This window comes from Acinonyx jubatus, chromosome B1 (genome assembly GCF_027475565.1).
Source record: "Acinonyx jubatus isolate Ajub_Pintada_27869175 chromosome B1, VMU_Ajub_asm_v1.0, whole genome shotgun sequence".
Lineage (NCBI taxonomy): Eukaryota > Metazoa > Chordata > Mammalia > Carnivora > Felidae > Acinonyx > Acinonyx jubatus.
Window position 1 is genome coordinate 146,690,422 of NC_069382.1, and position 12,745 is coordinate 146,703,166.

General features: G+C 34.5%; 1 protein-coding gene across 2 annotated transcripts in view; it reads left to right on the top strand.

Moving 5' to 3' along the window:
* Positions 1–2,233, top strand: part of TMPRSS11F (transmembrane serine protease 11F) — a 90,012-nt gene extending 87,779 nt beyond the window's left edge. For both annotated transcript variants that reach the window (XM_027057774.2, XM_053217283.1), the window contains exon 11: positions 261–2,233. In XM_027057774.2, the coding sequence (XP_026913575.1) occupies positions 261–419 (159 nt within the window). In that variant the 3' untranslated portion in view covers positions 420–2,233. The remainder of the gene's footprint in view (positions 1–260) is intronic.
* Positions 2,234–12,745: the final 10,512 nt, after the last annotated feature.

Below are 12,745 nucleotides of genomic sequence, written 5' to 3' on the forward strand. Positions count from 1 at the left end.
CTCAAAATAAATAAACTTAAAATAACCTAGGACTTAAAAAAAAACAAGGATGCTGAACCAGAAATAATGTAACCATTGCACTTTAAAGTTTAGAATAAAATTTTAACTCAATTCAGAGAAACATTATATAATCTATCTCTAGTCTGGCTGCATGTTCTGCATGCCAGTTTCCTTTTTGTCTGTGGAAGGGAGATGATTGCAGTGACCTACCTCCCGAGTAAGAGTTTATAATTCTAAATATATTTTTGTTTTTTCTCAAGGGCGATTCTGGTGGTCCTCTGGTTTATGATAATCATGACATCTGGTACTTAGTTGGTATAGTAAGTTGGGGACAATCATGTGCTCTTCCCAAGAAACCTGGGGTCTACACAAGAGTGACTCAGTATCGAGGATGGATTGCCTCAAAGACTGGTATCTAGTGTGAATTGTCTATGAATTATATGCATGGCATATGAAGCTGAAATTCCTGCATATTGTATATTATTTATATTCATGCGGTTTGGATCAGTGCTTTTTCTGGATGTCAAGAAATCCTCTGGCTCAGACCTATGTAATATCATGAAGTGGTCTTTGCACACAAGTGACCGAACTCTTTCTCTACCCTGTGGGAGGAAGACAGAGAAAATGGCAATAGCACCAACTCCTCACAAGGGAAACTGTGGTACTTATAATAAGAGGACTATTTATAATGGTTTCCCCCAGTGGAAGACAAGGAACACCATTTTTCACAGGATATGATGAGCTGCCAGGGCTGCCAAAAACTTACTCAGAGTATATCCTGGAGCACCTGTGACTCTTGTATCAAACAGCTGTCTTCCCTGAGAATTCAGAGCTTCAACATTCAAAGACTGATGGCTGGACGTTCACTGGCTAGAATGGAGAAGCATGGAATTACAATATAACTTGAACTCTAACCTGTGTTTCTAAATAATAATACAAAGCATTATCATTAATAAGACTTGTGATTTAGAAGATGTTTGGGTGTACCTGAACTTGCTGTTAACACTTACATACACAAAGACTAGCTTCAGGATAAAAGCTGTATTGTGAAGGAGTGTTTCTGATTTATTCTTTAACAGCATCTTGCCATCCATATATCAATTGAAGTCAGGCCAGAAAGAAGAAAAAGAAGAATCTTGGGAGCATTTTTCCATGTGTACGAGGAGGATAAAAAGAACTGATGGGACATAGGCTAGTTGAGTTGCTTTCAAATGATTAAGGGCAAGAAAAACACACCTTAGATTTTTGGTGGAATGAGCTATCCAATTATTTATTTAGACATATGTACAGCAGCATACAGTAACTGGTGCTTTTGTAAGCATAGAATTGTAAAGTCTTCAGCTCTCTGCCAGGTCAGATATCTATCAGGTTGGGAGAATTGATTTGCGTAAGCACTTCGGACAGTGCCTCACATATATTAGGCACTATGTGGATATTTCCTGTATGTGGAGGAAAGGAATGCCTCCATGAGTTTTAAGATAAATTAACTTTGTCAAATGAGTGAATGGCTTTGGGACTTAAATACAGCTCAGAGTCTAATGGCAGAGAGCACAGCCTTTGGAACCAGACTGCCCAGGCTAAACGTTGGCTTTGCCACGTATGAACTGTGTGTCCTGATGCAGGTTTCTTGACATCTCTGTGCATTAGCACTTTTATCTCTACAATTAGAATAAAATAATACCTACCTCACATGGTTGTTATGAGGATTAAATGCATTAGTAAAAGTAAAGCACTTGGAACAGTGTCTGCACACAGTAGTCTCTCAATATGAACTAGCTACTGTCAATTATTATTAATGTGCTTTGGACTCAATAAAACAGCATATTTTTTAAAAGCAGTCCCTTCTTTAAAATCATGTAATTGATTTAAGAATGCTTAAATAACACTGTAAAAAAAAACCCTAAGTGATCTACCGGATTTTCAAAATCATGTTTTGATATCTCAATATGTTTAGGACTATGTCTGGTTATAGACATAGTTGTAGGGTATGTGGTCATCAGTCACCGGGGTTGTGACTACAGAGATGCAGCAGTATTCATCTTCAGGGTTCACATGTACGACCAAAGTGCTTGATTTCTTGTTCTGATATATCAGAGAAAAATCTAGCCTTTCTATTTCTTTAATGACAAAGTTTTGTTAATTTACATGTATGTATGTTTATCTGTAATATATGTAAACAAGATAAATATAACTTAAAAACTTTCCTAGTTATCATTTACATCTTAATATTGAGATACAATAAACACAAAAGGGTCATCCACTCACACTCTCCTTTAAAAGGAAAATGTCACCACATTTCTGAGTTGATGACTGCTAATAACTAAATATCAACAGAAGCAGAGTAAAAACTTGAATGTTTATACTTCCTTCTATGCAGAGAAACAAAAGCTTCCTAGAGAATATTTAGCATATTTAAGATGTATTTGATTCATAATAGACCTTTTTATATTAAAGCTAAACATAGTCTTTTGTAGAAAGAGGAAAACAAATCTGTCTACAAAATCAATAAATTTCTACTGTGTAAGTTCTCTAACAATGAATATATGCTTTTGTGTAACTATATTTACATTTCATAAGACTGATAGCTTTTTTGCATAGAAGTGCCTGTGAAACTGCACACTGATTTAAATGATTCAATGCTCAGTTCAAATTCAATTCAGTGACATTTTAACACAAATGAGAGCAATAAATACAAAAGGCCATAAGTAAATCTGAGAAATGGAAAAGTGGATTTTTAAAACAGGATTCATATGTCCTATTTTTAGTTTGATACCTGATCTGTTGAGTGGTATTATAGGAGTCATGCAATGTATTTTACCTCATGTTTTCCATCTACCAAATGGGACATTAACTATCTACCTCATGGGACTGTTGTGAGGCTTTCCTGTTGAATAATAAGTTGAAAAGTCAAAGAATGTTTAAAGCCTGCTAAACAAATGTGAAGTGTGTTATTGTAAACTGATATCAGTACAGATGATGGTGCAAATACATTAAGATTGTAAAAAAAGGTTGTATTTTTTAAAATAGTGTTCACATTTTTACTGATAAATAGTATTGCTTTGTGAATTTTGCAAAAATATTGTGGTTAAAAAAAACAAAAACAAATAACAAACAAACCTGGGTTTTGCCTCCTGTGTTGTAAATGTTATAGTAATACTCTCATCTTAAAAAAACAAACAAACAAAAACCACTAAAATTTGCTTGACATATTGTTTTGAAAGACAGGTCAAATCCATTAAACTGACAGTAAACAATACAGCACATAATCCCTGTTGAATCCTGATGGCATTTGGGGTGCCATAAGAACTAAAGGGTTCGTTTTTAATGCTAGAACAACAATGGACCAAAATTTTTGCAATGAAATTCATAATTCAACAGTAAGAGTAAAAGTACATCAATGGGAATCTACCCTCTCCAACTGAATAAATCTGTCACTTTGTTAATATGTTTGTTTGAGGGTGAGGGGATATATTCAAGGCATTCCTTCATGCACTCATGAGAGTGAAAAATAACCTTGTTACAAATGACTGGAACCCTTGTGGCCAGTCTAGTCTTCCCCCACTACTCTCATCTGTTATGTGGCTGTCACTAGCCAGGAACATTACAGTTCTAGAAGTCGCAGGAATTAGATTGTTGCCACCTAATGTTTCTCTGTGCAAAAAAAAAAAAAAAAAAAAAAAAAGTGAGGAAAATTAAATTCACATAGTATTCAGCAAAATTTCATTGGACCAAAACAGTTTTACTGTTAAGACAATCAACAAAAGTATATCCAACTATACCTAAGGAAAGGAGGATAATTTTAACGAGGCAAAGCTGAAGAGCTAGGTAAATTGGCAGCAAATTTAAAACCTTAATATGGTATAAATTAAAAATCTAGATTATATTTTTAAATAACGAGCAGCAAAAGATTTTGAACTCTACTAAAACAACCAATGTCTTTCTCTTTGCTCTTTTCACTGCCTCATTAGAAAATCTGTTTTATGAATAGATAAAACACAGCCCACTAAAATTCAGCAAATTAAAATTTTTGATTGAGTTGGGTTTTTTTAATGTTTATTTATTTACTTTTGAGAGAGAGAGAGGGAGTGCATGAGCAGAGGAGGGGCAGAGAGAGGAGAGAGAGAGAATCCCAAGCAGGCTCCACACTCAGCACAGAGACAAACCACCGACTGAGCCACCCAGGTGCCCTAAGTTGTTTCTATAAATACTTACAATAAACATTCTTCTACAGATTTCAATATTTTCCTTGCCTTAAAGTTTTAACATGGCTAATAAGAAATGCAATCATGTCATAAAATTAAAAATCATGTCACAAAAATTAAAAACTTTGCTTCCAACTGCTTCAATCTGTGAAATGCAACATTAATCTACCTACCTCATGATGTTTATGAAACTTTCCTGTTGAATAATACCATCTAAAAATCAGAGAATATTTAAAACCTGTTTGAAAAGTGCAAAGTTTATTGCTGGACACCGATACCAGCATGGTTGATGCCAAACTTGCACTAAGATTGTCATAAATTTTTATACAGTGTTACCATTTTCATTTATCAATACTAGTTGCTTTGCGTATTTTGCAAATGCCAGTGTTTTGTTGAATTATATTTAGTATTTTCTTTTTGTTAATGTTTTATTTATTTTTGAGAGAGAAAGAGATAGAATGTGAGTGAGAGAGAGGCAGAGAGAGAGAGAGAGAGAGGGAGAAACAGAATCTGAAGCAGGCTCCAGGCTCTGAGCTGTCAGCACAGAGCCCAAGGCAGGGCTCGAACTCCAAACTCAGAGATCATGACCTGAGCCAAAGTCAGATGCTTTAATCAACTGAGCCACCCAGATGCCCCTTTAGCATTTTCTTGAAAAGAAATAATACATAATCCAACTCATGTGTATTATTATTGCTAATTTATTGCAAAAAGAAAAATAGGCAAATTAAATTGTTGTTCACTTGATAGCTTTAAGAATGATTATAATCCAAATTCATTTCATTTAAAGCATATTTTACTATAACATGTTAGAGAACTCTATAATCAATCTAGTGGCAACATTTTATTTTATTTTGATTTTAAATGTTTATTTATTTTATTTTTGAGAGAGAGAGAGAGAGAAAGAGCAGGGGAGGGGAAGAGGGGCAGAGAGGCAGAGAGAATCCCAAGCAAGCTCTGCGCTGTCAGCTTAGAGCCTGAAAGGGGCTCCGACTCACAAACCTCAAGATCATGACTTGAGCCAAAATCAAGAGTTGGACACTTGACCAACTGAGCCACCCAGGCACCCCTCTGCTGGGAACATTTTAAAAGCTATTGTGTAGTTGACAGTGGAAAATATCAAAGGCACTCCAAAATTAGCATTTAACAAAGTCTACTTTAAGAGTCTGCTTTGTAATATGTTAGTCTATATTTGGATTATTAAAAATTCTTTAACAAAGGTATGCAATAAAGAGTAAGCTAACCAGTTGTCATAGCTTTCCTTGAAGTTCTATTTTTATATATTTTGGTCCATTGTCAGAATCTATATCCCTACTTTTATTTAAAAAATGTAGTTTCGTAAATAAGGAGATCATCCCATTGGATCTTTCTTCTCTTTCTACCCCAAACCTAGGTATTGTCTGTAAGAGATGCTCAGATGTCCCCCTTTTAAATATTTCCAGGAAGAGAGATTTCATAAATGCATGGGATTGCCTTCCTAATGGTTTTAATAACCCCCTTTGTCTGTATTGTCAACCAAGGAGAAGCGGCTGTAAAGCAACCAGAAGTGTTGACTTGGGGTCTTAAGGATTGCAATCCAGGAGACAGAGTGGACAGAAATTAAAAAGTGTGCTCTGGAGGTGCAAGCGGGGAGTGCAGAGTTACCAAGGCAAAAACCACAAGGTGACACAACTTGTTTCAATGGAATTATGATTGGTGCTGACAGAGTTAAACTATCTAACACACTTATTGGCTACTTAGCTAATAGATGGGACCTTATCTCTATTTTAGTCCGAAGTACAGGATGTGTTCCAGAAGGCGGTCCACGTGTAATGGACAAGTTGCTGCTGACAAAAGTAAAAAATCCGTGGCGCTCCAAAAATGGAAAGAGGCATGCATAAACTGCTTCCTCAGGGTCTTCCCAGCCCTATTTTGAATGACTCTCTTAGCAATGCTTACTTTACCTTTGAAATCTTTCACAGTATTCAAAACAAGCACTTTTTGCCGAACCCCAAACCTGTATCCTCTTGTTTAGATATAAGTGGAGATTACTGAACTCCTGGGATTCACTCCACTAGTGTTTGTCCTACAAGTGATAATCCTCAGGGAAAGAGAATTAGAAAACCAAATGAACTTAGGCTGAAGTGCACTATGGAGAAAAGAATTTAAAAATGGAGAGGAGAGATCAAAAGAATCTGAAAGTAAAAGGGAAGCCATTGGAAAGACAAATATTAAGTACCAGCTACTTAATAAAAGTTTCAGAGAAAATAAAATAGTTGGACTACAGAATAAAATATTTTTTTAAAGTAAAGTAAAGGGATGATTGATTTATCTCTTGAAAAAATACTATAGGAACATTATAACTATACTTTTTGAGAGAGTGCACACAATTGTATTGGCTTAACTATTTCTGTTTTTATCTTCTAATCCTTATGTATATTTTACAAAGTTGACGTTAAAGCATATATAAAATTATGGGGTTTTTTTCTGAGATCACATTATATATTTTTCAATGACTACGTGTTTGGTATAATTATTTTTTCAGGGCTACCTTTGAGTTGCTACATCAAATTGTTACACAGACCTTGCTCAGAATGACAGGTTAGTCTACTGTCAACCAAATTTTATACTAGGGTCATGAGCTATAACCTAGGCATCCTTCCCTTCCTCACTCCATGAATCCCCTAGCCCTGCACCAAATGAAGAGCCCTGTAATCACCTACCCTTTCCACCTTTGCTTCTTTCCCATTATGCCTATGGTTTCTTTTCCTCCTCACACTGTTCTTTTTCTTCCCTCCTTGGTTTAAAACCTCTTTACTACCCTCTTTCTCAGCTGATTCCCCTGAGTCTTCCTTGCTTCTTTTTATTAAAATATTCCTAGACCCTCAACCTTTTCACAGAATGCTCCCCCACCAGCTTACCAAAATCTGGATGCCCGTATCTAACATATCCCTTCATTTTAGGCTTCCCAAGTGATTGTCCTTTTTCTCTGGCTGTAGTATTCAGTCAGAATTCCTCCAACTCTTAATTATAAGCTTCTAAATACTTGTGTAGTCTTCCAACAATTACTGCTACACACTAGTATAAAACATGTAGTATTTTTAGTATATAGGCTCATACCTCTATCTATTCCACACATTGTGCCTCCTAATTACTGCCAACCTCTTGATCACTCCTCACAATTATTGACTTACTAGGTGTCTGCTCAAAATAGATCTCTCTCCCTAACTTCTGTCTTCATTGTAGTCAATTTCAACAGCCAAGTGGATAATCCACACTTAGTTTCAATTCTTTGAACTCATAAATCCAAATGACTCTAACTTCCAAATGACCCCGCCTCCATAATCCCCTGCCTAGATTTTTGGAAGAACTCCAAAATGATCTTCCTTCTCCAACTTCATGTCCTCTAGTCCATTCTCCTGCACTTCTGTTTCAATTACCTCTAATTTCTCCATCTCCTACAGAAGAGATACTTAATTTAGAGCCCAACAACTTGGATAGAAAAAAAAATCTTAACTTTATTTTCACTAACTTTTAACAGAAATTTGCTATTTCTTTCTATTGTAAAATAGGCATAAAAAACCCAAAAAACAAAAATAAAAATAGTAACATAAGTTATATCAGTGACTTTGTCACCAAGAGAGATTATAGATATTTTTACTTCATTTAACAGTTGTTACATACTTATCAGAATATGTTTATGCTCATCGCAGCTTTGAAACTATGTTATTCAACATTGCTAAATCCTATGATTTAATATGTTAATGGAAAAACATATTTATTACTGTCACAAATTTAAAATTTTTCCCATAACTATACTACTATATATTGGTTTCCCTATAATTCTGTGTATTCTATTTTATGCATCTAAAAAAAAAACACACATTTTTAGGAGAAGGGATCCACCGCCAAAGATAGACATGGCATTAAAAGAAATTAAGAGACCTTGACCTATAGAGTAAAAAACAAAATCCATTTTCTTGATGTTAAAAAATTTCACGATTATACTCTTCCTATTTCCATTTTAATCTCCCATCTTGGCTTCTTCCTTTTGCCATTCTTCACTTCAGTTTTTAAAAAGGTACCGCTAGTCCTTTAAATACACTGTAATGTTGCATCGCAAATGAACCCTTTTGCATAGAAGCTACCCCACCCCCATCATTTTAGCAAGTGTGCTTTCTGAAACTGTTATACCAACTGACCATATTCCCAGAGTATATGATGTTAAATTTTCACTAAAATCTACTAACATTATTAAACATATAGGTTAAAGGATAGAAAATAATATTTTCTTTTAATGTTGTGGTAGGTAGGCAGAATTCTGAAATGGTCCTCCAAGATCTTCTGTCCTAATCTCATTGTAAATAAAATGAGATACACATGTCCATGATAATGTTACATTACATGGCAAAAGGAACTTTGTAGATATGATTAAGATTACTAATCAGTTGACTTTGAATTAATAAAAAAGGAGGTTTTCCAGGTAGGTTTAATCTAATCTTTTAGAAGTAGAGAATTTCTCTTTCTGGTAGAAGAAAAGTCAGAGATTCTAAGTATGAGAAGACACACTATTTCTTGCTTGAAGATGGAAAGAACTGTGTATCAATTGCAGATAGCATTTAGGAGCAGAGCAGTCTTAGCTGACAGGCAGCAAAGGAACAGGGAACTTAGCCTTTCTGCAAGGAACTTAATTCTGCCAATGACTGGAATGAGCCGGAACATGATTTCCCTCCATAGCTTCCACAAAAGAACCTAGCTGAGCTCATACCTTGCTTTCCACCTATGAGACAGAAAGCAGAGAACAAAGTTGAACTTGCCCAGACTTCTGATCAGCAGAATAAAAACAGATAACAAATGGCTGTTGTTTTAAGTGGTTAAGTTTATAGGAATTTGTTACTCATCAATATAAAAATTGGCAAAGATATAGAATTTTTATTTATTAGCTAATTTGAACACTTTGTCCATATATCACTTATCAATTGTAATTATTGTGTGTTCCTGTCTTGCCAAAAACTTTTTTTCAAAACAAAAGAGGGATGGAAATGTGAGTGAATGTGGATTGTCAAATCAACGTTATAAAAGAAAGTACCACATGTCCAAGTGTTTGCAGAGGTGCTGATAAGTGCATTTTCATTCAAAGACATCAAAGTTTCTAGCCTCAAATGTTTCACTCTTTAACAGGAGAGATGGATCCATAGACCTGAAAATAAGAAAAAGTAAAACTAGATGCCAGCTTGAAGGGAAAGCGAGGGGTTGCTCAGATAGTGTGAGAGCCAGGGAAATCTGGAGGAGTCATCCGAGAATGTAGGCTTTCAAAGTCTCGGGACTCTGTGTAGACGGATTCTAATTAAATTACTTGAATCTTACAGTGAGGTGGATTTTGAATTGAGAACTGTGCAAGAAAGAAGGGAAAGGATATTTTAGGCACGTGGGCAAAGACACAATAGGAAAAAAAAAAGGACTTGATAAACAGAAACGAAAACTCAAAGTCAAAGAAGGCAGATGCAGCCGTAGCTACAAAGAGCATATGAAAGAGAGTATGATCAGCTGGTGAAGCCTTTTAAAATGGCGGTTGGTACAAATATATTTTCATTTTTCTACCTTGAAGCTGGATTCCCCTTTAGAATACACACAAATGAACCACTGGGCCAGGCATAATGAGTACAGGTACCATTGCACTGAGAAAAAAAAAAGTCAAGGGCTATCAAATGTTTTATGAAAACCTTTGGTCTTGTTTCACGATTGCTTCTGAAAGAGAGGAAGAGCAGGGCCTGAGGACTAGACCTGTAGTGACTCAGAAGGAAGAATGACACCTCTTGAAAGACAAATACAAAACTTCTCCAAGTTTTCAAGGGTGTTGCTTAGGTTTTGTAGGCGATACCGTTTCTCATTTATTTTCATTAGCCAAAGCCAGGAAATTCTTACTTCCTGCAACAAAGACTTATCAAGTGATTCTTCACTTCAAACCCTACTATTGGCTAAAATGTACCCATCCCAACTTGTTAAACTAGTTTATTCTAAATCCTTAAGCATTCTTTCTTTAGTTAGCTTACAAGTCTGAAAGAATGCCCAGGATGCTACTCATTTGACAAGAAATCTTAAGAAACACGGAGGTGGAGAAGTTTGTGTTCTCAGCAGAGTATGATGTATCAGTAAGTTTAACTTTATTTCATGTTTGACAGATTTGTTTCAGGTTGTGGTTTCTACTTCTGAAAATTATCGCGAACTGGAAATTGAATAGGTTTTTCTTTTCCTTGGCTGTTGTTGAAGACAATACGGTCGTGTTAGTGTTTTTTATTTCAGGAAACCATGCTAACAATTTCATATTTAGGATCTGAAAGGTTTAACAAGTTGGATTTTTATTGGAAATTTTAATGTGAAAATGAGATAGTCACAGAGACAGGAAGGAAAAACAGAGTCTGGGGTAACATTGTGTAAATTTGTATGAGTGAAAGGTTGGGGCAATTCTTGCATGTATCCAGATTCTAGAATATCTAATGCTGTTTGTGATCTTTCCAAATCATGCATTCAGTTGACACATTGAAGATACGGGAAATATACAAGTTGTAGAGCAAGTATTGTATTTTACCCCCATTCTGAAATTGATCAACATCATTGAAACTCAAAAAAAAAAAAAGAAACAATGTCCTTTGAGACTTTTTTTTGCTTTTTAAAATAAAAAGTTAAAGAACAATATAAGAATAATGTATACACAAGAATATAAAATAAGAGCAAAAAAATAATCCTAATATTTTTGTATTTAATAGATTTGAAAGGAAGTCTATGGAAAATAAATCTTAGACGTTTTTTAGTTCCCACTCCTCTGTCTAATCCATTCGGCATTTTTCTATATTTTTAACATTAATTATTTATTTGCAAATATGAGTCAATTAGTACAAATTACTCAAAATAATGAGGGAATTACAAATCTCTTTCCTAATACTGTTTTTCTAGAGTTGCACTATTTCCTTTGTTGGTAATAATTGAATATTGTGTATAAAACTCAATTAAGCACACATGGACTTCTGGATCACAGTCTCCCAACAGATTTAATTCTCAATAGTCATTCAAAATGTTCATCTTTCTGCCTGCTCCCCATAGAGCTACACATTAATAACTTTAGGTTGTTAAAAGACAACATGAAATGAACAAAAACAACTTTTCACACTTAATTGATCTTATTTCTAGAACTGGCACACATTAGGATTCACTTTTTAAATGGAATGTAATAGAAGTGGGACGATGATCATTATTAATATTATTTTTATTTTTACTTAAAATTGTCTCCATTCTGTAGGGGGAAAAGTGGTGACTCCATATGATAAAGATAATCCAATTAATTAATTAATTATTATTATTATTATTTTTTTTTTTGCTCTTCAATATGCTATTCAATTAATAGTCCTCAATTTATTCAAGAATTACTATGTACTAGTCACCATTTGGGACATCAGAGGCATAGGGATGAGTATACACACAGTTTTAATTGCTTCTTTTAAGGGTTATGTAAATGTCAATTGTGTATTAGGGCTGGTTAAAGAAACCTACCATAAAGAAATGAAAGTGACATAAAGGGATAGAGACAGGAACAACAAGCTGAAGTAAAAATCTAGGAAAAGCAGAAGACCTACCTCTGATCAATTGACCAGGAAACCATTTAGACCTCTCCATTCCTATTATTTTATATTCTTAAGATTTTCAAAAATTTCCCCTCCAAGTCCAAAATCCTTACAAATTCTATTGCCCCTATCCATATTCAGATAAATGATTATATCTACTGTATAGATTTTTGCCATATTAGTTTTGGTTTTTCTTAGTTTTGTGGCTCCCAGAAGTAATAAGGGGTGCAGGTGTTTGGATGGGTGGGGGAGGTATTGAAAAACTATCTCTGTTCTTCCCTTTGGAAATCCATGCCTCAGTGTAGTTAAATCTGAGAAGACTTTCTCCATTTGAAATATACAGGTAAATGTTTATTAGTTTTTGTCACCTGTGGGTAATGTGAAGAAAATATACCTATTCTTTGTTGTACATGTTAGCACCTAGTAGAATTCTTGGCATGTAATATGTTAATTGAGCTTTTTGATTGTTCTTCAAATTTATATGGGACTAACAACTTATCAGGTTTGGTTATTTGGAACTTCTCCATTTGACTTAGCTGGATTTCATATCACTTTCAAAGACTCTTTCACACAGAAAATTTTGTTTACTTTTCTAGTAAGCCACTCTGTATTTAGATATAGTGGTATAAACAGGTGTAAATAGATTTATAATTTTTAGTCCTTATTTTCTTTCCTAAAACTGAGTAACTATGAAATAGATTCCTTGGATTATCACATTCCTACAATGAGTTTCTGAATAATTTTACATTTCTCTTTGCCTCACACAGACATATGAGTCTCTTTTCTTTTTTTAAATTAAGACATAATTAACATACAATATTACATTAGTTTCAGGTGTATAACATAATGATTTGATATTTGTCTATATTGTGAAATGATCACAATAAGTCTAGTAAACATCCATCACCATACAGTTACAATTTTTTTTCTTGTGATAAGAACTTTTAA